The sequence below is a fragment of the Glycine max genome, chromosome 13, assembly GCF_000004515.6.
Source record: "Glycine max cultivar Williams 82 chromosome 13, Glycine_max_v4.0, whole genome shotgun sequence".
NCBI classification, from domain to species: domain Eukaryota; kingdom Viridiplantae; phylum Streptophyta; class Magnoliopsida; order Fabales; family Fabaceae; genus Glycine; species Glycine max.
In genome coordinates this window covers 25,399,151-25,421,339 of record NC_038249.2, presented here as the reverse complement: position 1 = coordinate 25,421,339, position 22,189 = coordinate 25,399,151, and the positions used below count along the sequence as shown (strand labels likewise).

The 22,189-nt window shown below is 33.4% G+C and overlaps 3 protein-coding genes across 5 annotated transcripts; 2 read left to right on the top strand and 1 right to left on the bottom strand.

Moving 5' to 3' along the window:
• The first annotated feature begins 556 nt into the window (after window positions 1-556).
• On the top strand, window positions 557-6,639 carry LOC100802271 (pyruvate kinase 1, cytosolic). The gene is made up of 15 exons (XM_006594119.4): window positions 557-880; window positions 974-1,070; window positions 1,213-1,310; window positions 1,677-1,832; window positions 2,242-2,319; window positions 2,619-2,750; window positions 2,880-2,960; window positions 3,063-3,134; window positions 3,246-3,335; window positions 3,678-3,911; window positions 4,699-4,794; window positions 4,976-5,043; window positions 5,169-5,268; window positions 5,687-5,746; window positions 6,195-6,639. Exons 1-15 carry the CDS (start codon window positions 812-814, stop codon window positions 6,345-6,347), a joined length of 1,584 nt encoding a protein of 527 aa, XP_006594182.1. The 5' UTR covers window positions 557-811; the 3' UTR covers window positions 6,348-6,639.
• A 5,013-nt stretch (window positions 6,640-11,652) lies between these two features.
• LOC100816661 (putative mediator of RNA polymerase II transcription subunit 26) lies at window positions 11,653-13,611 on the bottom strand. Of its 2 annotated transcripts, XM_006594118.4 has the most exons (2): window positions 13,328-13,611; window positions 11,653-13,243 (listed from the first exon to the last, which is right to left on the bottom strand). In XM_006594118.4, exon 2 carries the CDS (start codon window positions 13,233-13,235, stop codon window positions 11,826-11,828), a length of 1,410 nt encoding a protein of 469 aa, XP_006594181.1. In that variant the 5' UTR covers window positions 13,236-13,243; window positions 13,328-13,611; the 3' UTR covers window positions 11,653-11,825. The 2 variants fall into 2 exon arrangements, with proteins under 2 accessions (XP_006594181.1, XP_003542565.1); XM_003542517.5 differs by having other exon boundaries at window positions 11,653-13,609.
• Window positions 13,612-17,425: 3,814 nt separating this feature from the next.
• Window positions 17,426-21,708, top strand: LOC100775493 (F-box protein PP2-A15). Of its 2 annotated transcripts, none has more exons than XM_003542524.5 (3): window positions 17,426-17,897; window positions 18,010-18,128; window positions 21,024-21,708. In XM_003542524.5, the coding sequence occupies exons 1-3, from the start codon at window positions 17,601-17,603 to the stop codon at window positions 21,484-21,486; spliced, it is 879 nt and encodes a 292-aa protein (XP_003542572.1). In that variant the 5' UTR covers window positions 17,426-17,600; the 3' UTR covers window positions 21,487-21,708. The 2 variants fall into 2 exon arrangements, with proteins under 2 accessions (XP_003542572.1, XP_003542573.1); XM_003542525.5 differs by having other exon boundaries at window positions 17,426-17,915.
• The last annotated feature ends 481 nt before the right edge of the window (window positions 21,709-22,189 follow it).

Genomic DNA, 22,189 nt, shown 5'->3' with positions numbered 1-22,189 from the left:
CAAGATTGCTTTGATGAACTTGACTTGATTCTTTTTGAGTCACCAATTAACGAGTTCATATTAATCGAATCATTTTTTATAGTTCTGCAAGTCCTCCATTAAAAGTTTCTCACCTTCCCTGGAAATCACTTTCTTTCCTTTCTAGTTCATTAAAAAAAAAAACCAAACATAACACTAGTAAACATTTAATTGCAAATTATTATTATTATTATTTTAAATATAAAAACCAATGGAATTACCCACCTTGCCTCCATTGCTTTCACCTAATACTGACACTCTCTATGCCTTCTAGAAACAAAATTTGACATCCCCCCACACTTGCCCTTCAGAAAATCAAATAAACGAAAAAAAAGAACAAACAATCTAAGACCATAGTTGTCGTACTACTTTTCTTTAGGTTCATAACAACACAAGGTGGGGCCACATCGAACAGCTGGCTTCTCGCCACGTGTTATTCTCCAAATTCCCTTTCTCGTTTTTTACCACCACACACACACAGTAAAACATAAAAAAAGAAACAAGAAATAGAACACCACAACACCCTGGTAGGGAAACGGTGACATAGGAAAGTTGAAAATAGAGCAACAAAACATAGTACTATTAAAGAGAGATATCAAAGCATAAGGCAAAAGCATATTCTTCCAAGGTTTTATTCTTTTCTATTTCTAAAACAGCGTTTGCTTTTGTGTTTGGTCTTAGACGCAGCACGCCCCCACCACTGTTTCAACCCTCAAATTGTGTCTTCTTCGCTTTCTGGTTTTGATTAGGTTTTGTTCCATTTGAAACAATATTCATCGATCCATCGCCAAACATGCCTTCTAGTCACTTGCTTCTTGAGGAACCTATTAGGATGGTCTCCATCCTTGAACCATCCAAGCCTGTTAGTTTTTCTTTCCCTTTTACTTTTCAATCTATGGATCTATTTTTTTTTTTTATAATTATTGTGATTTGTTTTTATTTTTTATTTTTGTAGAGTTTTTTCTCTGCAATGACAAAGATTGTTGGTACCCTGGGGCCTAAATCTAGATCCGTCGAAACTATTTCTGGTTGTCTCAAGGCTGGCATGTCTGGTATGTCGCACTTTTTTCGCTTTTTTTGTTTAATGTTTTTTCTTAAATTGTGAAACTTTAAAGTTTTAGTGAAGAATTGGTAAAAGGGTTATGTTTATGTGTTGTATTGTTATGGATTTTCTAATGTTGTTGTTGTGTGTAGTGGCTCGTTTTGACTTTTCATGGCATGACCCTGAGTACCACCAGGAGACTTTGGAGAATTTGAAGGCTGCTATCAAGAGTACTAAGAAGCTTTGTGCTGTGAGTTTTTTCCTTCTCTGTTTTTGTCTCATGGTATCTTTTGTTACCTTGGTGCTGGAGAGTAGATAGAGGGTCTAGTTTGTTTCATGAGGAAAATGACAAAATGTGGCTGAAAGATGGCCATGCCAAAATAACAGTTTTCCTCTTTTTCCCTTTTGAAAGTTTGCTGCTTTGGTTAAAAGTAATAGAAATTGAAACCTACTGTCTTTGTATGTTTGTTTTGTCAAAGGTGAAGTGAAGCTTTTTTAGCAACTGCTTGAGGAATCTTTGGTTTCTGTGTTATTGTATTTTCCCACTTCTCTTGGGTTTTATGTTGAAAATAGACAGTGGGGAAGGAGCTGAGAGTTTGTTATTTGATTTTGACAGGTTATGCTGGACACGGTGGGCGCAGAGATGCAGGTTGTTAACAAAAGTGAGAAAGCAATCTCACTTGAGGCAAATGGTCAGGTTGTTCTAACTCCCGATCAGGGACAAGAAGCCTCTTCAGAGATATTGCCTATCAATTTTGATGGACTGGCTAAGGTTTGGTGATATTTTCCATCTTGTCATAATATGAGGCGACTTTCTTGCATGTACATTGTTTCCACGGAATATCAACTCAAATGGCTTCGTCTGATTAACTTTCTACATTTTACTGCCTATGCAGTGCATGCTTGGAGTCAATTGCTTTTTCCCTTCTAAGTTGCCTGGCTTGAATTAGCTATAAATTTTGTCTGTGTATGATTTAACTCTTGCTTAGGTCTTAATAGCTTTTAACTCTGGTTTTTACTTGATTCCTACATGGAAATTTTCTCTTCGTGACCCAAAATATCTTTAGACATCTTCTTGAATTGTAATTTGTTGGTTGCATAATTTGTAAATTTTTTGTTTCGAAGCAATATTTTGTGTTGTTTTGAACCTCAATATTAATCTTTATTCTTGTTGTTTATAGGCAGTGAAGAAGGGAGACACTATTTTTATTGGTCAATACTTGTTCACAGGAAGTGAAACTACTTCTGTATGGCTAGAGGTAATATTATTGAACCCAGAATGCAAAGTTTACTGCGATAGGTCCCTTTTTACTATTATTTCAGTGTTCCTCGGTATCTTTTCAAACGATTTATATTGTGCCTTTTCATTTGGGTTATGAGTTTGTATTTATATATTTTTAATGTTCATGAACCATTTATTTTAGTCAATACTGTGATTTCCTGCAGTTGAAATTAATTTTGTTGAATTGATATGCTCTAAACCAAAGTGTGGCTCTAGGCATAAAAAGGATATTCAACCTTCTATTTTGCATGATGAGTTCTGCCTGAAGTTGTGCAGGTATCTGAAGTCAAAGGGCAAGATGTTGTTTGTATTATAAAGAACACAGCTACATTGGCTGGGTCATTGTTCACTTTGCATGCCTCTCAGATTCATATTGATTTGCCCACTCTCACTGAGAAAGACCAGGAGGTAAGTTCTGCCTTTAATTAGCATGTTAGAATGATTTACCTTTCATTGCTCATGTAACATTTGTCTGTGCCTAGAAAATAGGTTTCCCTAGTTTTCGGTTATTTTACACTTTTACTTTATTTGTTTCAGGTTATAAGCTCCTGGGGTGTTAAAAACAAAATTGATTTTCTGTCATTGTCATATACTCGACACGCCGAAGATGTTCGCCAGGTAATTTGAGATCCAAACCCTTTATATGTCATCTCAGAAACTCACATTCTAAGAGATGTTTTCGGTTTTCTATTAACAAACCTTTATATGTTTGTGATGCAGGCTCGTGAATTTCTTTCAAAGTTAGGTGATCTCAGCCAAACTCAAATTTTTGCAAAGATTGAAAATGTTGAGGTGAGTTTGCATATCTTCATAATGTACTGATAGACTTCATTTTTTGTGTAAATTATATTTTTATTGACTTATACCTATTCATTTATATATGTAATCTCTCTTGTTTCTTAGGGATTGACCCATTTTGATGAGATTCTACAAGAAGCTGATGGTATTATCCTTTCCCGTGGGAATTTGGGTATTGATCTTCCACCAGAGAAGGTAAATTTCCTTGTTAAAATTTATTTTGTAGTTTGTAGTTCTTGTTGTCATGCAGTCTCATGACCAAATAAGATTAGTTTTGGTCTAACTAATTCTTTGTATTTGCACAATTATTCCAGAATCTAGATGTCTACATTGGAACTTGAAAATTTAATATGAGCATGCTGTGAGGAAAAATATAATATGTTTTTAGTTGAATCAGCTTAATGAATTGCTGCCTATGCCATTGCCCCTTATGACAATTATTTGTTTGCAACTGTCCACGTTAGTGAATGCTGAATAGTTCTAAGACTGACTGTTGTGTAGATATTACTGTTAATAATTTCCCATTTGCTTTTGTAGGTTTTTTTATTTCAAAAATCTGCCCTTTACAAGTGTAATATGGCTGGGAAACCTGCTGTTCTTACACGTGTTGTGGATAGCATGACTGACAACTTGAGACCAACTCGTGCTGAAGCAACAGATGTCGCCAATGCTGTTTTAGATGGAAGTGATGCCATTCTTCTGGGTGCTGAGACTTTACGTGGGTTGTACCCTATTGAGACTATATCTACTGTTGGCAGAATTTGTTCAGAGGTAAGTTCATTTCATAGCTCATTAATTTTGTTCAATAAATTGGATGTTCTGATGTTTTGATGCAGGTTTTATGGTTTCTGACCAAAATGTTTTCTCTTTATGTTGGACCTCTGTTGCCTAAATGAATCTGAAATCTTATAGTTTTGATGTTTGATAGCTTTCTTGTAAACTGATAGTGATTGACTCCTGCAACTGTCAAAGGTGAACTCATAGTATGATTAAGATGGACTCCGTGTAGACAATATTCATTTTCTATTAAGCATTCTGTTTCAACAAGAATTGGTTGTGTATATTGTTAAAATCCATTCATTTCTGGTTCTAATTTGAATTTTAAGATGCTTTCATATCGAATCTTGAATTATAACAGGAAAAGTATGTTATTCTCTTTTCGTCAGTTAGTGATTCCCAGATTTCAACAGTTAGAGAGGGTGGAAGGACAGGGGTAAAGCTTAAATAGGACGGGTGGAATGGAGGGACATTCTGTTTTTATATCTATTGAGAACTGAGCACTAGCTTTGTTGTAGAAAAAGTGATCTTTCTTCTTCAGTTCATTTTCAATTAAGAAATAAAATCATTATATTTTCTGTTTTCTATTCTGGGTTCCTAACTTCCCTTTCCTTTTTCCCATTTTTACTTTTTTCTATCTTATGGTGGTTTATCTCAGTGTGGCATTCTTCTGCTAATCATTTGTTGGGAATTCCTTTGAATCATATGAGTTGTTATCCTATTTGAAATGTCCCTCAAAATGTTGGCTCAAGTCTCTGCCTTCCATTTCATGTCCTTGTAGGCTGAGAAAGTTTTCAATCAAGACCTTTATTTTAAAAGGACAGTCAAGTATGTTGGAGAACCCATGACTCACTTGGAATCTATTGCATCCTCTGCGGTAATTTACATTTTTCTCTTATGTTTTTAATATTATTTGCTTGTGCGCCTTTCTTTCTTTCTTTTAGAGATTTTGGGGGGGGGGGGGGGGTCGTCAGGTTTATGCCTCTTGCTTTTGCTTTATTGACATGGTGTGGTTGATTCTTAAGTGTGCTTCTTACATGCTAATGTTTACTTGTTAGGTACGAGCTGCAATTAAGGTGAAAGCATCTATTATAATTTGTTTTACTTCATCTGGAAGGGCTGCAAGGTACTTTCTAATGAGTAATTAGATATCCTTCAATTAATATCTATATCATTTCCTTTATCTTCATTTCACCTTTATCCTTAATTCTTTCTGTCTAAAGATGTTACATGTACTTATCTACTTGCCAGATTGATTGCAAAGTATAGGCCAACAATGCCAGTACTATCTGTTGTGATCCCCCGACTTAAGACAAACCAGCTAAAGTGGAGCTTTAGTGGAGCTTTTGAGGTTGAATTTTAAATTGAGTTAGCTGCTTATTTGCTGTTAACTATTTGTGGCTGTTATTAATTCCCCGAGAGATTGGGTTGAATAGATCAACTGCCAACTTTCATTCTTGGGAAGGCTTATATCTAATGCAATTAATATACGACCGTAATGAATATTTTATAAATAATATTAATACATTTTAATTTACTGTTAAGTATTCTCGGCATATCATAATTATGATATTTATATCCTGTGTAAAGTAAGTAGATACAACCACGAATTGTGTTTATATTTGGAAGATGCTATTGTACTTTCTTGGATATGGACACCCCTAATTCCATCTAATGTTCAGAAAATTTTATTTACCAGGATGTGTTGTGTTTACATTGGCTTACACCTTGCTTACCAAACTTACCAAGAAATTCAATTTGTGATGCAGGCAAGACAATCACTTATTGTGAGAGGTCTCTTTCCTATGCTTGCAGATCCTCGACATCCTGTAAGTTTTTCTTTTTGGAATTCTATTCAGTTATTTTTCATTCTTGAGTTGATGGACATTGTTCTGTTGAGATTGTTCTTTGGGGTTAGAATTAGATGCTGAAAACAGATCAGGGTGAGCTGGACTTTGGGGCTATGTACTGACAATGACGTAGTGACATCTTCAATGCATATTCTGGCTCTAGAGTTTCTTGTCTCTCTAGATCTATGGCAGGATTAGTTTGGATCCAAGCATTATTATTATTATTATTATGATCAACCTTTTGGCTAGCACTTATGATACCACCTCTGGTTACATTGTTTGAACACTTGATCTTGATTCTGCATAAGACATATATTACCAATGCTTTATGCTATAGGGGCCTGTATAAATGTCCAATAATGTTATGCATCTTACGTAATACGCATCCCATTACGTAATTATATAATCTCATACTCTATGCTTGCAGGCTGAATCAACAAGTGCAACAAATGAGTCTATTCTTAAGGTTGCCCTTGATCATGGAAAAGCATTGGGAGTTATTAAGTCACATGACCGGGTAGTTGTTTGCCAGAAACTTGGTGATGCATCTGTGGTTAAGATTATTGAGCTTGAAGATTAAACTATTAAAGCGCATTCAACCAACTACAGTTTTAGTGTTATTTATTTATTTTTACAACTTTGCCTAGTTATTTAAAGATGCAGGTCGTTCTGCCACAAGTAGAAGTTATCTCTACTTGGTTTTGATGAAACAAATTTTGATGCAAATTATTAATGGCTGTCAAACATAAAATCAAGGCAATGTGCCCTTGATGCCAATTTTTTGAGTTTAAGATTCATACTAGAACACAGTTCGAAAATGTGATTATTGAATTGGATTACCAATCTAATGAAGCTAATAGCTTGTTATTTCAGACACCAATTGTTTATAAGCATATTTTTATTGTCTGGTCTTTGTGGTCATATGAGCAAGAAGTATATGTTTAATGATGAATGGAGTGTGGATCAGAATGATTTACTTATGAAGCCGTAGTTGATTTGATTTGAGCAGTACTCTATTTTATATTGTTAAAAGAAATGGACCTATGTTATACTTAGTGCACATGATAAATTTTTTTATATATATAAAATTAAATGAAACTATTTGGATCAAACTCCTAGCACATAAACTAGTCCTTGGCAAGGTAGCGAGAGATGCGAAATGAACTTTGGTAAAAGCATTAAGCCCACATTAAGGGATGTTGGCTGTAAACAAGTAAAGAACCTGAATTAGCATATGATGCAATTTGCAGGTTGTCAAAATAAAAATAAAAGGGGAACTCTACATGATCAAAGTGGCAAAGCAACAATTACGAATTCGTCACTCGATAACTTGGTCAATTCTAAATTGAGTGTTTTGTATATATAATATTATGAAAATTAAGTGATGTATACATAAAATAAAATATATGAGAATAAAGTAATATAACTGTTACAGTTTGGTTTGTAGTATGAACACAAAATCATCCAAAAACTTACGATTTGGTTTGATTTTTTATTTTTAATGATTTTTTTGTTTTCATTTTAAATTGGTTTGGATTTGAATACCCCTATTTGTGGGTTTTAGCTATAGCACTTAACATATTTTGCACTTGCAGCCCTCTAGTACTCTGGTAAATAGGTAATGACACTCATACGCATGTTTAATTTGCCAGACCCTTAGGTCTATGCGGTAAATAGGTAGAAATAAAATTAATTTTCAATTATTGAATATAATAAAATGTGTATTTAAGTTAATTTTAGTTAAATTTAAACAAGGTAAAATGAAATTGAATTGTTTTTGTATAAAAAAAAAATGGGTGTGGGTGGAGAGGTAAGAAGAAAGAGTAATAGCAAGTCATCATGTGGATGATGATGAAGGCGATATAGACAATGACTATCTGCAAACCTCTCCATGATTATCATGAAGAATGTCAAAACCATGGGGCAAAGGCCTCAATGTTTCTTTGTTCACCACATAGGGAAATGGGGAAATATTGACTAAAGACCCAATTGTTAAATAAACAAGTGGCATTCATCCACCCTACAAGGCTATAACCCCAGGTTATAACCCTTGTTTTATAAATTTATATATAAACCATTGAAACAAGAGATCAGTTTCCAATGTGGGACCTTAAAATATCAATAGGAAGAATGGTTTCGTGAAAAAATGAGTTTCAATGCCTAGAGACTCAAATCAAAAGTTCTGAATGATAATCCGACTACATCGAAAAACCAAATTAGTCATTTGAACGCTTAGTCTTGGATCCATGACGATCTAATCAGGCGATTGTGGGTTCAAGTCCGACCCTGCATGAGAAAATCATTTTTAACCTTCAGTTGTGATATAATCTATTATGACACTTGTTAATGACTGTGGTTAATGGTTTAACCAGTCCTTGATTAGATCCTGTACTTAGTGCACTCATAAGTATGAAAAAGATAGACTGTGTACAAAATACACAATTTCTATCAAGCATTCTGTTTCAACAATAATTGGTTATGTATATTGCTAAAATCCATTCATTTCCGTTTCTAATTTGAATTTTAAGATGCTTTAGTTGCTTATTTTCTGTTAACTATCTGTGGCTGTTATTGATTCCCCTCGAGAGATTGGGTTGAATGTGTATTCAGTATGAGGACTTGCTAAGAAATGCTAAGTAAATTGTGTTTTTCATATGTTTTGTTCCCTTTTACTTCTAAAGAACAATTTGTTCTGTTGTTTCACTTTGTCATTTCTGAGACCAATTTCCAACTTCATTCTCGGGAAGACTCACGTCTAATGCAATTAATATACTACTGAAGTGAATATTTTATAAATAATATTAATTATAATTTAATTATAGTACACAATTTAATTTAAAGTACTCTCATCATATCATAAGTATTATATTTATATCCTGTGTAAAGTAAATAAGTACAGCCATGTTATTGATCTTCGGAAGAGGCTAGTGTACTTTCTTGGATATGGGCACCCCTAATTCCATTTCCATCTAATGATTGGAAAAATTTATTCATCAAGATGTGTTGTATTTGGCTTACCTTGTTCATTATACTAAAATAAATATGAAAATAAAATATTTATCTTAATTATAAAATAATGATAAATCCTTTTTAATAAATTATTCAATACATTATTAATTATTATAACAAAAATCATATATTACAAACTTAATGTAGAAAGTAGTACACTATAAATAAGATACTATAATAATTATAAATAATATTAGTTATATAATGCTAAACATTGATTAAATAAATTCAATATAATTATAACAGTGAATCCAAAAATCGAACCAAACAAAAAAATTAAGATTTTTTTTTGGATTTTTTATTTTAGATTTTCGGTTTAAGTGATGTTTAATTCTTTAAAATTATTTTGACAGTTTACAAACATTTTGTTTCGGTCTTGAACATACCTACTTACAACATATTCTGTGAAACCTATATAGGTCTGTGCGGTAAATAGGTAGTAGAAGTAGAATTATTTTTTAGTTATTAAATATAATAAATGTCTGTTAAATTTATATTTAAACCAAAGTTAAATGAAATTGAAATTGAGTTATGTTATTCTTTTATTAGAAAAAAAAAAAAAAGGTGGGGAGTAGGTTGAGAGGCGAGGAGAAAGTGAATCGCTAGTCATCATGTGGATAATGATGTAGGCAACCTCACCTGCAAACCACTCCATGGATACCGTGGATGTCAACATATGCAAAGTCTACAATGTTTCTTTTTTCACCGCACGGGGGAAACATTGGAGAAATACCCCTAATATTAAGTCGGTTTAGGGTTTAGTCAAAATCATAAGTGGCATCCATCCATCCTGCACCCCAAATTTAAACGTCGGCTTTCAAAATCAGAATATAAACCATTGAAATAAGAGATCACTTTCCGATGTGGGACCTCATAATATCAATAGGCAAGCTACTTTCTTGAAAAATGAGTTTCAAAGCCTAGAGACTCAGATCAAATGCTGTGAATGATAATCCGACTACAATGAAAAACCAATAAGTCATTCCAACGCTTTAGCCTTGGATCCATGATGATCTAATCAGGCGATTGTGGATTCAAGTCCCACCCGGCATGAGCAAAACATTGTTAACCTTCAGTTATGACAATCTGTTATGGCACGTTGTTAGTACTCTGCATATGCTTGAAATGATTTTGAGAATTGAGTTGTACAGTTAGGCATCATCTATATACAGAATCCTCCCAAACTTTATATCAATTGAATGCTGCCAAACAATGAGCATAAAGACACACGTAACTACAGTCTTCTGCATTTTGTTTTTATTTCACAATTGTAATGTGAGTTGATATTCCGGGTCAAGTGTGCTAAACATTTTTAACCTTCAGTTGTTGGATTTGGATTCTCTGGTCCCACGAGTTGAGATAATGAGATCCACTTGATATATTTTGCGGTAGAGATGATCTTGAACTTTGACTAGTCTCCACTATTTAGCTCAGTTCCTGCTTTTTCTTGGTCAGCTTTTGATACTCTACTAAGTTGTTCAATCTTCCAACTCATAGTGGCAGCATCATCTTTATAAGCTAGATGGAAAGTATTTATCAAGTTTAGAGGCTGCTGCACAATTCTGCAGGTGGGAGGCACTTTTTTCTCTGAAGGGGTATTGATATTTTTCAACTCACTCACCAGTTCCATCTTTGAGCACCTATACCATGTGACAATTTTTGCTAAAATATCACTTCTAATGTGGATATTGGGTGGGAGGATTAATGGAATGTAAACATTTGGATTTTATATTCGGGATGGAATTTACAATAATATCTCATTTTCTATATATACATAAAAAAGATCTTGCAATTAATTGGAGTAAAGTACATTGATGCACTGCTGCTATAGATTGTCCAAGCCAATTTACTCGAGCAAGTTAGGATCTAGAATCCGTTGGAAGAGCTAAACTATGAAATGACCAATCACATAGGGAAGCTTTAGAGCTACACCCGAAATTGAAAATATTTCACTCAACATTAATTTCAGTAATCATATTAGGATTCAACTTTACATAATTAACTTATTTTGGCATAGCAAAAGGGACATGCTGGAATGGGACCTATGTTCGTGCAGAAAATGACTTAACCGTGGCTTCAAGGTGTGGTTAAGTAATTTGGCGCCAAATATTTGCTCGATATAATAGGGAGAGGAAAACATTACAATGTGGCTTGTAAGAATATTTGTTATGTTTAATAAGATATTTTAATTAATTTTTAGTTTTTTTATTAGTTAAAAAACTTATTTAAGTAAATAAACTTTTTTTTAATAATTTTTAAATTCTACTTAAAAAAGTATTTTTTAAAACGTTAACTTTTAATTTTTTTTATATTTTTTCATTTTTATCTTCAATACATTTATTCAATTTCTTATTATCTTTTTTAAATGAATCAATTTTTTTATCATTCATCAACTACTTTAATAATTAGTTTTGCCGAACACTTATAATTTAATAATCTAACTTTTCAGTTTATAACTCTCTTCCCATTTTTAATCAGCAATTAATTTTTCAAATTTCAGCTAATTTTTCAACTTTCAATGATAAGCATATTTTGCAGCCCCCTAGTACTCTGCATCTGCTTGAAATGATTTTGAAATTTGAGTTGTCCAGTTAGCCATCTATATATATTATCATATAAATTCCTCCTAAATTTTATACAAATTTAATTGAATGGTGCCAGTTGCCAAACAATATGCACAAAGACACGTTTCTACAGTTTATATTTTGTTTTTGTTGCACAAATGTAATGCAAGTTGATCCCGGGTCAAGTAGCTTTGCTTAGTTTTATTATCCAACTTGAAGGAGGAAGTGACAGATTTACTTAAGCATAGTTTAAAACAAAATTAATAGTAATAACCAAAGCATGTTTAAATAAACAAAAGGGTATCTAGATGGTAGACACAGAAATTTACTATTTTTCTTTTCTTCAATAACAACCATCTTATAATAAGTACCCCAAAAAGAGAACAACCACTTTCCTCTATTAGGCCTAATCGATCTACATCTTTTCTATACCTTAGTTTCATCTATCAATACAATTAACCGCAGAAAAATCATCTCCCCTAGATCTAGGTGGAAGAATGTTGTTGTTGATGCTGCTGCTGTTGTTGGTGTTGAAGACTCATCAATTCAAATTCCTTCTGGCGAATGAGCAAAACCATTCTCTCATTCTCAAGCCTCCTGCGTTCATTTTCAAGTTTGGCTGTCTCCATTTCCCTCTCCTTCTTGCTGCTAAACCTTGCCCATTTTAATCTTTGTTTCTCCAACTCAAAAGCTTGAGTATGGTAGCTTATTTGCTGCTCCTCCAACTGCATTATCCTGCTCCTCATCCATTGCTTCTTGTCCCAAGCACTCTTACCTACATCTTGGAACACACCACTCACCTCAGCACTCAGTTGTTGCATCAACTGTGGTGACATAGAAACCCCTCCTACTTTCCTTGCCCTCTTTCTCATTGACCTTCCATCATTCTCATCCTCAATATCTTCATGTCCATGCCCCACATGACCCCTTGAACCACCTTCTCCCGAATCATCTTCGTCCTCGTCCGAATCATCCTCTGAGTCATCATCATCCTCGGAGTCATCATCACCCTCTTCCCCATTTCCCACTTTCAACATCCTCAAACCCTCAACACCTGAGCCCCCCAAATTCCCAACCTCTGATGAATGAAAACATCGTTGTTGCGGTTGTTGTTGCTGCTGCTGATGATGATGAGGTTGAGCCTGAGGCTGAGACACTTCACCCCCAGACTCTCCTTGCTGTGGAGCATTGTTATTCCCATGTCCACAACTGTTATGGTAAGCACACATTTCCCTGAAGAACAAGTGCTTGGAATTGAGCAACTTCTTAACCTCCTCTTTCATCTTTGGAGACAAGTCCATTGAATCCAACAAACTCTGATTCTCCACAACCCTGCAGGAAGTTCCTTTGCCAAGAATGTCATTCACCCTCTTGTACCTCTTGTTCAAGTCATTGAACTTGTCCTCACACTGCTGAGGAGAAACATAGAACCCCTTCTCCATCATAGCCCTTGAAACCGATTTCCACTTCCCTTTCTTCTGCATCAAACCAGATGACTTCTTCTTATCAGTCCCTTCAGAGCCAGCCTCATCACCAATGTAATAAACCGCCATTATCAAGAGCCTCACCATGGTGTCAGTCCACTTCATTCTCTGCCATGGCGAGACCTTTCTCTTGGGGTCCTCATCAGCAGGGAACCCTGGCTCATCATCATCACTGAGAGGAGATTGTTGTTGTTTGGTCTGGGATGAAAAGGGAGGGTACCCTTGTTTGATTGATTGGTGAAGGTGTGGATGATGAGGGTTTTCAGTGTCATGGTGTGTGGCATAGGGAACCATTTGGGGGTGGTGGTGTTGCAAATGGTGAAGGTTTTGTTGTTGTTGTTGTTGTTGTTGTTGTTGTTGTTGCTGCTGTTGTTGTAAAGGGTTTTCCACTCCTACCAACCCAGAGAACATTCCACTACCTAGCCCATTGGGTTCCATCAACAAAAACACCAATATTTTCAAAATAAGCAAAAAGGAGCAAACTTTGGATGAAAGGCGCTTACCCTTTAATCGAATGGTTGAACAGTGCCAAAAGGGTGCACAAGCATGAGAACATCAATGAAGGTTTTGTTGAGAGAGAGAAAAGCGAAATAGCAGAGTGAGTTTAAGGATGGGATTACACAGGAGTTGGTGATGGATTGGGTTTTCAGGGAAAGAGAATGGGTTAAGGCTAAGGTTATAATAACAGAGAAAAGAGTTTTTAGAAGCAACTGGTTTTGTTGGAGCAGACAGAAACTGCCCATGGTTTTGTGTTTGGTTAGAGTGAGAGGGTTTGGGAGAAACTGGATAGAGAAAGAGAACCAAATCAACCAACCCACAGGTTTTGTTCAAAACTAGGGAGCCACGGCCGTTTCAAAACGCCAACAAGGATGCTGCTTTTTGTATACGTGGTGGATATTTTCTGTTAACTAAAACCGTAAACCTTACTGTGTGCGGGCTCTGTTTCTCTCTCTCTCTCTTTAATAACTTCTCAAATGTTAGTTATTAATTTATTATTTCTTATTAACACAAATAATTTAAATTCAAAATTTTTTTTTTCTCTTGATCATATCAATTTTATAACTATTTTAATGCATTAATTTATATTTTTTTTACTAAATCAATTTATACATAACATACAACATATACACGTTAAAAGATGTGGTTTTCTGTACATGTTGTTTTGCATGTATTAAATTTTTATTGCTTATATTTATATTTGTATAAGTAATAAAAATTATTAAGTTCGTAAATAAAATTATTAGACATAAGTGGTCAGTGTAATGAAGTTAAAGCTAAATTATTTGATAATATGTAAATTTTATTTTTGATGGAAATAAAATTTTTATCAAATTTTGTTAATCTCTGGGTCAAATTTCTGCTTCAGAATCTCTTTCCTATGATGATGAAGAACGACGGAAGAATTAAGAAAAAAAATACTATATTTTGATAGATAATTATTTCAACCAATAAATATGACTTATATTGTAAATATATTCACTTTAATTGAAAATGAACAAACATCACTTAATAGACTTTATACTAAACTAAGCGTATAAAACAAAATTAACAATTAATATATTTAAAAATAATTATATGTTTCTTATATTTAAAAACAAAACGCTTTCATTTGTTTTTAATATATGAATACGGAGGTAATAGATATTCTAAAGGTTACACTTGGTCTCATCCATTAATTTTATTAGCATCTAACGGCCCAAATAAAACACCCTAATAAGTCACGTGATTTTGATTTCACCGATCGACCTTTCACCTGGCAATTTCCGAATAGCTACCTCCCTTTCTCGCTCACAAGAGTTACTATATTAAATTATAGTAAGTGTCTCTAAAAACTTATTGAAAATATTTAATTTTAATACCGTAATGCAGAAACAATCAACATTATTTTAAAAATCTGAAGAAAAAAAAAAGTAAGCACAAGATCAAAGTCTGTAAATTACGTGATAATCTCAATATAATTCGTCCGTCAGAAACACCAAAACTTCAATTATCACGAATTCATAGCCGTGCAAAGGAGAATGAGACTTTTTCCTTCAATTTTGAAACATTGATTTACCACTTAAATCATATAGGTATTTTTATTATAATTTGATATTATGCAAAATCCTGAGAGCGAGAAAGGGAAGTGTGCAGGAGGGAGCCATTCAGAAATTCAAATAATAGTAGTGTGGTGAGACTCCTGTGAGAATGGTGGGGAGCCAGGTTGAAGAATAAAACTGTAAAAGCCTAAAAGGTATTGAGCATGAATTGAAAGCCACGTGATTTAAAAGTGTTTTTATTTAAACCTGTTAGATGATAATACAATTAATGGATGATATTAGGTGTAATTCTTTTAAATTTACATCAATATAATTTCATCTCATATCCTCACATTAAATGATTATTTTACAATGAAAGTCCAAAATTGTATACATGCAATGGGTGGTATAGTACCTGGAATCCTACATATGTGTATCTTGTGCAGAATTTTTATTTTACAACTTTTTTGAGTTATGAATTAGTGAATAACCTGCCATGTATACAGGAATCTTACCGGAAAGATAAAATATATCATGTAATTTAAACTCTCATACTTAAATATTTTTATAATATTGTACAAAATATTCGAAAGTTGAAAATAAATGGTGTTACGTAATTACCATAAGCCAAGACAGTAAAATATTTATTTATTTAATTTTAAAACTAAGATTAAAAGCTTCAAATTATTAAAAAGTATACAATTTCAAGTGGAATTTATCTTTCAGTTATTTAAATGAAATTTTACTCATTAAAAAATTTCATGATTTTGTTTAAAACTTTTTCGAAACAATAATAAATTCAATTCATTTAATTTTTGTGAAATTTTATTACTTTTAAATTTAGATCATATAAAACTATTTTTACATTGTATCATCCTTAAATTATTTTTTATGTTAAAAAATAGTTATTAATTTTTTATCATTATTAAATACGTTCTCTCTCACTTTGTATCTCTCTCTTTATATATAAAGTTTTCTTGTGAACCTAGGAGATAAGGAGAGAAAAAAAAAAGCTTTTTACCGAATAAAAAATGACAAAAATAATTGTCTAATAATAGACACATGATAAACAATAAGAAGGAAATGAAAAAGGGAAATAACATTAATCAATCAAGAGAATAAATGAACATATACGAGATATTTTTCATAGAAAGATTAAAAAAATATAACAAACACTCTTAAAAAAAATACAACTCGTCAGGACCACGGACGAGTCCTCTCTCTCATAGCAAAACATCAGCACGATTGGCGAGTTACCTCTGCACCATTGCTGTCTTTCGGCTTCGCTGCGTCCCTGCACCTTGATGCCTAGCTGTTGGAACTCGCCAGTTTGACTGGCGGTTCCCCATGCATGGCCAAATCGTCATTCTCAGTGGCGATTCTTTCACGGCACAGTAAACTCGCCAGTTCCACTGACGGTTTGCTTTATGCCCCCATGCATTTTACATCCAAAACAGTCCCATATTTTCAAAACAATCCCATTTCGAAAAATTATTTTGAAAAGTACTCCAAAGGGTGAAATTTGCTGCCCTAGTAGCAGCAGCCTTTTCCTTTTGTCCACAGACTGCCTCGTGGTAAAAAATCCACCCCGAATCCCTACTCCTCTACTGTAGACCTCTCCACACGTTATCCCCGCTGTCCAGTCCAACACAACATTCAAAACCCGGACCCACCCCAGCCTCCCTCACGGTTCACAATTTAAATGAGGATTAAGGAGGAGTAATAACACATTTTTTTAACAGGTCACTCCTTTAAATATATTTTTTCTAATTAATTAAAAATTATAAAATAAAATAAAATTTAATAGACACGAGACTCATCAAACGCTAAAATATAATTTTCATTTCTTTAATTTGTTTAAATTTATAATTTTAATTTTCTTATTTTCTTAATTAAAATATTTTATCTCTCACTTTTTAAAAATTCATATTTTAATTTTAATTTTTCAATTAAATTTTTTTGTCCCCATTTATTTAAAAATATATGATTTTAATTGATTTGATTAATTTTAAACATTAATCTTTATGTCCAATTAACATTGGGTGACATGTAATTATTTATTAGTCACATGATTAATGTTTTTTTTATTTAATTGTGATAAACTTAATTTATATATAAAAATAAAAGTATAAATCAATGTGTGAAATTCATGATTAAAATTATAGATTTTTTAAAATAAAGAATAAAATGTTTTAACTAAAAAAATATAAAAATTAAAATTGCAAATTTTTTAAAAGTGAAAGTTAAATTAAAAATAAAAAATAAAAAATTGTGAATTTGAAAAATTGGAGATGCAAATTACATTTTGCCTAAAATTTTATTATTTTTAAGACAAATAGTAACGGAGTATCTTAATTAAGGAAAAAAATATTTATTTTATGCAGATACATAGAATTATACTGGTTATAATTGTTTTTATACTCTTATGTAATTTTAAGATTAAAATTTTTAATTTTTAATATTTTAACTCTAAGAACATATTCTATTTTTAATCAATTTCAAATAAAAAAATATAGTATATTTAGAAGAACGTGTCCGAATGTGTTTTGACATTTCTCTTTAAATATATCACCCCAAATCGAAATTCCAAAATCAAAATCGCACGTAAACACTCCCTACCGAAGAACAAACAAGTCCTCTTACATGCAACACCAACACCAACAACATCACTAACGCAATTTCAATTTCAGTATATTTTGACTCCCACGCGCGCTTACTTCCTTCCTTCCCCTATCCCTGTTCCGTTTCGGCGCGTGCCATGGGCGCGTCGCTGTCTTCGAACGGTTCCAGTATCGGCCCGGGCCTCGGGGACATACCGGAGAGCTGCGTGGCGTGCGTGTTCCTCCACCTGACACCGCCGGAGATCTGCAACCTCGCCCGCCTCAACCGCGCGTTCCGCGGCGCCGCATCGTCGGACTCCGTCTGGGAGGCCAAGCTGCCGCGCAACTACCAGGATCTGCTCGATCTCGTTCCGCCGGAGCGCCACCGCAGCCTCTCGAAAAAGGACATCTTCGCGCTCCTCTCCCGACCCCTACCCTTCGACCACGGTCATAAGGTGGGTGCTGCTCTTCAGGTCAGTCATTATTTGCTTTTTTTTTTTTTTTTTTAGGATTTTTAGGGTTTTCGGTAACTTGGGATTTTTGTTGATGGTGGCGAGGGTTTTACAGGAAGTGTGGCTGGATAGAGTCACCGGGAAGGTTTGCATGTCCATTTCGGCGAAGGCGATGACAATTAACGGAATTGATGACCGGAGATACTGGAATTGGATTCCTACTGAAGAATCTAGGTTAGATTTAATTGGCTTTAGTTGTTTGCTTTAAGGTTGAATATGGATATATGAAACCTGTATCGGAAAAAAAACAAGAAAATAGAGAAGAAAGGAAATACTTATGATGATGATGCATTGTTTACTGTTTCATCGAAAGGAAAATGGAAAGAAAATAGTAGAGTTGACTTTAGCAACAAAAATTTATTTGACTAGATAGATTATGTAATGATAATGTAAAGCCTTTTTTTTACAGTGTTATCTAATAATTAGATATCATATCACATGTACAGTATAGTTTGTTGACTTTTACTATTTCCTATCTTAAAAGTCAAACCAACAATGATTTTTGTTTTTGTTGACAGGATAAAGGCTTTTACATTGATATTTTATAAATTGAGCTCATTTTAAGCTCAGGTTCTTCAATTAAGCTCATTTTATTGTAGTATAATATAGTTGGTTTAGGATTTGGTGTTAAATTTATTGTGGATTGGAAGTGCTTGATTTGTTTTGGTGCTTATTTGACTCTTCTCTAAGACTATAGCTGTAATTATTGAAATAGTCTTATTCTTTGTGTATTTATACGAGGCTGTATATTCTCAAAAGGCTTAAATCATGATATATATAAGGGGAGATGTTTAGTTTGTGCATCATTACTGGACCAGATTCCTAGAAAAAGGATAGTGTATCTGGTATGGTGCAAATGGCCATTTGGTGGGTGTGTTGAACTTGAATTATGAGTAAGAATATTAGGACCTAACTAAGTTTTTTTATATTCAATGTTAGTATATTGGTTTAGTCGTGGCTATTAGCAAATGTGCAAAATGATAAACTGGTCTTTGCATCATAAATAATTGAAGCTTAAGAATTTTATGTCAGTTTTCCAAGTGTACTTAAATTTGGTGTAAGAGGATCCTCAACAGGTTTATCCTTTTCAGTGAGGCTGTAGAGTGTAGAACAACTCTGTTTTATAAATATAAAGTGAAGAAATGCAATAGTAACTTACTCGTGCTTGGAGTATAAAAATAGAAATTGTGATTTCCTGCCACTTCACTAGGCAGCAAAACTTTGTTCAATGTGGATAAATCATTGGATATTTGGCCTTTCTTAATATGATTTATGACTAATAGAAGGATATGAGCTTTTGATTGTCATATTCCTTAATTTGTACTGTTGAATGTTGTAAAGATAAATCATAAGGTGATTGACCTTTCTTGCCATTCTCTCCATGTAAACTGACTATTATTTTATCTTATCTATACATTGATTGGGAATCCTAGAGCATTGTCATAGAGGCAATATATAACAATTCAAGTAAAACAATCAAAGATGCTGCTAATTGTTGCTTTTTATAGGCTTACCAAACTTGAAGTTTGTTTCTCATATTAAAGTTACATTTATCATCTCGAGACTTGAGCTTGACTGCATGTAATAATAACAGAACATGTTATTCTGACAATAACTTGTCTTGTGTTAATTTGTAATTCTGGATTTAAATTGGAGTAATGTCATTATTCATATAGATGGCACCTTGTATTCCTTGGGGAAGATCCTCCTCAAATTTTTATATTTCTTATTTTTCACTGCAAATTTTAAATTTGACCCCCTAGCCATTTCAATCAAGTTCCATCCTCTGATCATTGTACCATACTCATTTTAGTGGAGCTTTCTTGGATGAGCTTTGTATGTATGACTGAATAAAATCATTTTTCCCCCCAAATTAAGCACTTAGTGTGATTGATATTTGACTGTTTAACTTGTAAAGCTACCTATTTGTTGAAAATTCCCTAATCTCAGTTTAAGATCCAAATGCACAGATTTGCTTAAATTGTGCATATTTGCTTTTTAGTGTCATTGTTCTCTCATGTCGGAGTGGCTTGTCTTGTATGTTTAATTGTTTATGGTTGTCTTTTTGAGAAAGTGGGAATAGCATACATTTACTTTTCTATTGTATCATGACTTATCTTGTTCATGATTGGTGATTTTTTACTTGAATAAATAGGAGAATGTTTCTATGATGACAAATGCATTAAGTTCAAGATTGTTTGTTAATTGTGTATGGATCATGACTTTGTTTACTTCCTGGCCTTTGCTGTTAAATCTTTAATGTGTTGTTTAAAAGTAGAAAAACCTTGTTTGTAATGGGGGTGTTAAATTGTTTGGTGATGCTTGGTTTAATTCTGATTTTAAACAAGTAGCAAAATGATTGAACAATTCCTAAAACTACTTAAAGGGATCAAGCTGATCTCCATCTTGGAGCTAAACCAAATGACCTAGTTCTTTGATTTGGGTTCTCTTATTTGGCCTGAATCTAATATAAACTCATTTGAATTATACAGACAACTTGGCAGCCGTACTACTTTGTTCTCTTGCATAAAAAACAAATTTGTTAAAAAATTTAACATTCTTTTCCATAAAAAACAAACTATTATTAAATATATAAAGGCTACATCAATCTTGAAAAGAAAACATTTCGCAAGATTGTCTTAGATTCATGAATCCATTACATGTAAAAACAATTTGAATGGTACAATTCTCTACTTACATATACTGGCCTTAATCTGGATTAGGACAAATACAGGCCTTAATCTGGATAAGGACAAATCTTTAAATATTTGTAACATGGAATGATGTTTTAAGTATTAATTGCAATTTGGTTCCGTATAGATTCTGATTGAACCAAAGTACCCATTCTCTTAATGATGTAATGTAGGTTGATTTGCACAACCTAGTTAATAAACAGATACTTGTAATTCTCATTGTCAGACTTCAATTATGTCAACTTACTGCTTATATTCTATTTGCATTTCTTTTGCAAAATGTAGCACTGTCACAAATCTTGATGCTGAAGCTGTTTTGTTCTCCATTTGTTCTTGTAATTTGTCAGCATTCTGTCATACCTTAGATGATTTTCAGGTTTCACACTGTGGCATTTTTGCAGCAAATATGGTGGTTTGAAGTGGATGGGGAGGTAACGTTCCCATTTCCTGCTGATATTTATACTCTCTCCTTTAGGCTTCACCTCGGACGGTTTTCCAAAAGGCTTGGGAGGCGTGTTTGTAATTATGAACACACCCATGGTTGGGATATAAAACCTGTGAAATTTGAGTTTTCTACTTCAGATGGTCAGCAAGCATCATGTGAATGCTGTTTGGATGAATCTGAGATTAATGATACATATGGCAATCATAAGCGTGGATGCTGGGTAGATTACAAGGTGGGTGAGTTTATTGTCAGTGGATCAGAGCCTACAACTCAAGTTAGATTTTCAATGAAACAAATCGATTGTACACATTCCAAAGGTGGGCTTTGTGTAGATTCTGTATTTATTGTACCTAATGATTTGAGGGAGCGCAAGAGAAGAGGCATTTTGAAATAGCCATGTGCAGAATAGGAAGCTTTTTTTTTTAGTGATGTCATACATTCCAGAATACTCTATTGGGGATCTATCACACAGCAGCTTATACACTGAAAAAAAGTTTACAATTTGGAGAATGTCATATTTTTCTGGTTTTTAATTTTTTTTTTTTTTGCCAGTAGGTGTGTATTCTCTACAGCTGTGTAATTATTATTTCTATTCAATGTATTTTAGTTGTTTCCAGATTAGGCTTATAAATTTATTTGTTTCGAGGGAAAAAAACTTTCCCTTGCCTGCCTCGGTTGTTCTTTATGCCTTCTGAAACTTGGTTGCAAAAGTATATTTCCGTCGGTCATAAACATTTTGGAAAAACCGTGTTATATATGACTATGTAGGTACACAACATTTTTGTTCAAGGCATTGTTTGATGCACTGGATAAGATGGTATAGCAAAGATCAGTAAATATAAGGCATATGGTGATAATTTTTCAATGTTTTAAAAGCTGGATTGGTTATCAAACCAGTGAAGATACTAGATCGAGGTTTAACGGTTCAATTGATAGTAATTAAATAATATTTTTTAAAATTTTAGTATAATATATTAAACAGTAATAGTTAAATTTTGGTCTTATTTCCCCAACTAAGCTATACATAGGTCTTATAAGAATTTTGATATATGCTATTAAATTCAACTAAATATGAAAAATGAAAACTCATAAGTTTC

Coding starts and splice junctions, on each gene's coding strand:
- LOC100802271 (XM_006594119.4), top strand. CDS start 812: ATGCCTTCTAGTCACTTGCTTCTTGAGGAACCTATTAGGATGGTCTCC. Junction 3,135..3,245: donor CAAAGATTGAAAATGTTGAG/GTGAGTTTGCAT, acceptor CTTGTTTCTTAG/GGATTGACCCATTTTGATGA. Junction 4,795..4,975: donor AATCTATTGCATCCTCTGCG/GTAATTTACATT, acceptor TTTACTTGTTAG/GTACGAGCTGCAATTAAGGT.
- LOC100775493 (XM_003542525.5), top strand. CDS start 17,601: ATGGGCGCGTCGCTGTCTTCGAACGGTTCCAGTATCGGCCCGGGCCTC. Junction 17,916..18,009: donor AGGTGGGTGCTGCTCTTCAG/GTCAGTCATTAT, acceptor AGGGTTTTACAG/GAAGTGTGGCTGGATAGAGT. Junction 18,129..21,023: donor ATTCCTACTGAAGAATCTAG/GTTAGATTTAAT, acceptor GATGATTTTCAG/GTTTCACACTGTGGCATTTT.
- LOC100816661 (XM_003542517.5), bottom strand. CDS start 13,262: ATGGAACCCAATGGGCTAGGTAGTGGAATGTTCTCTGGGTTGGTAGGA.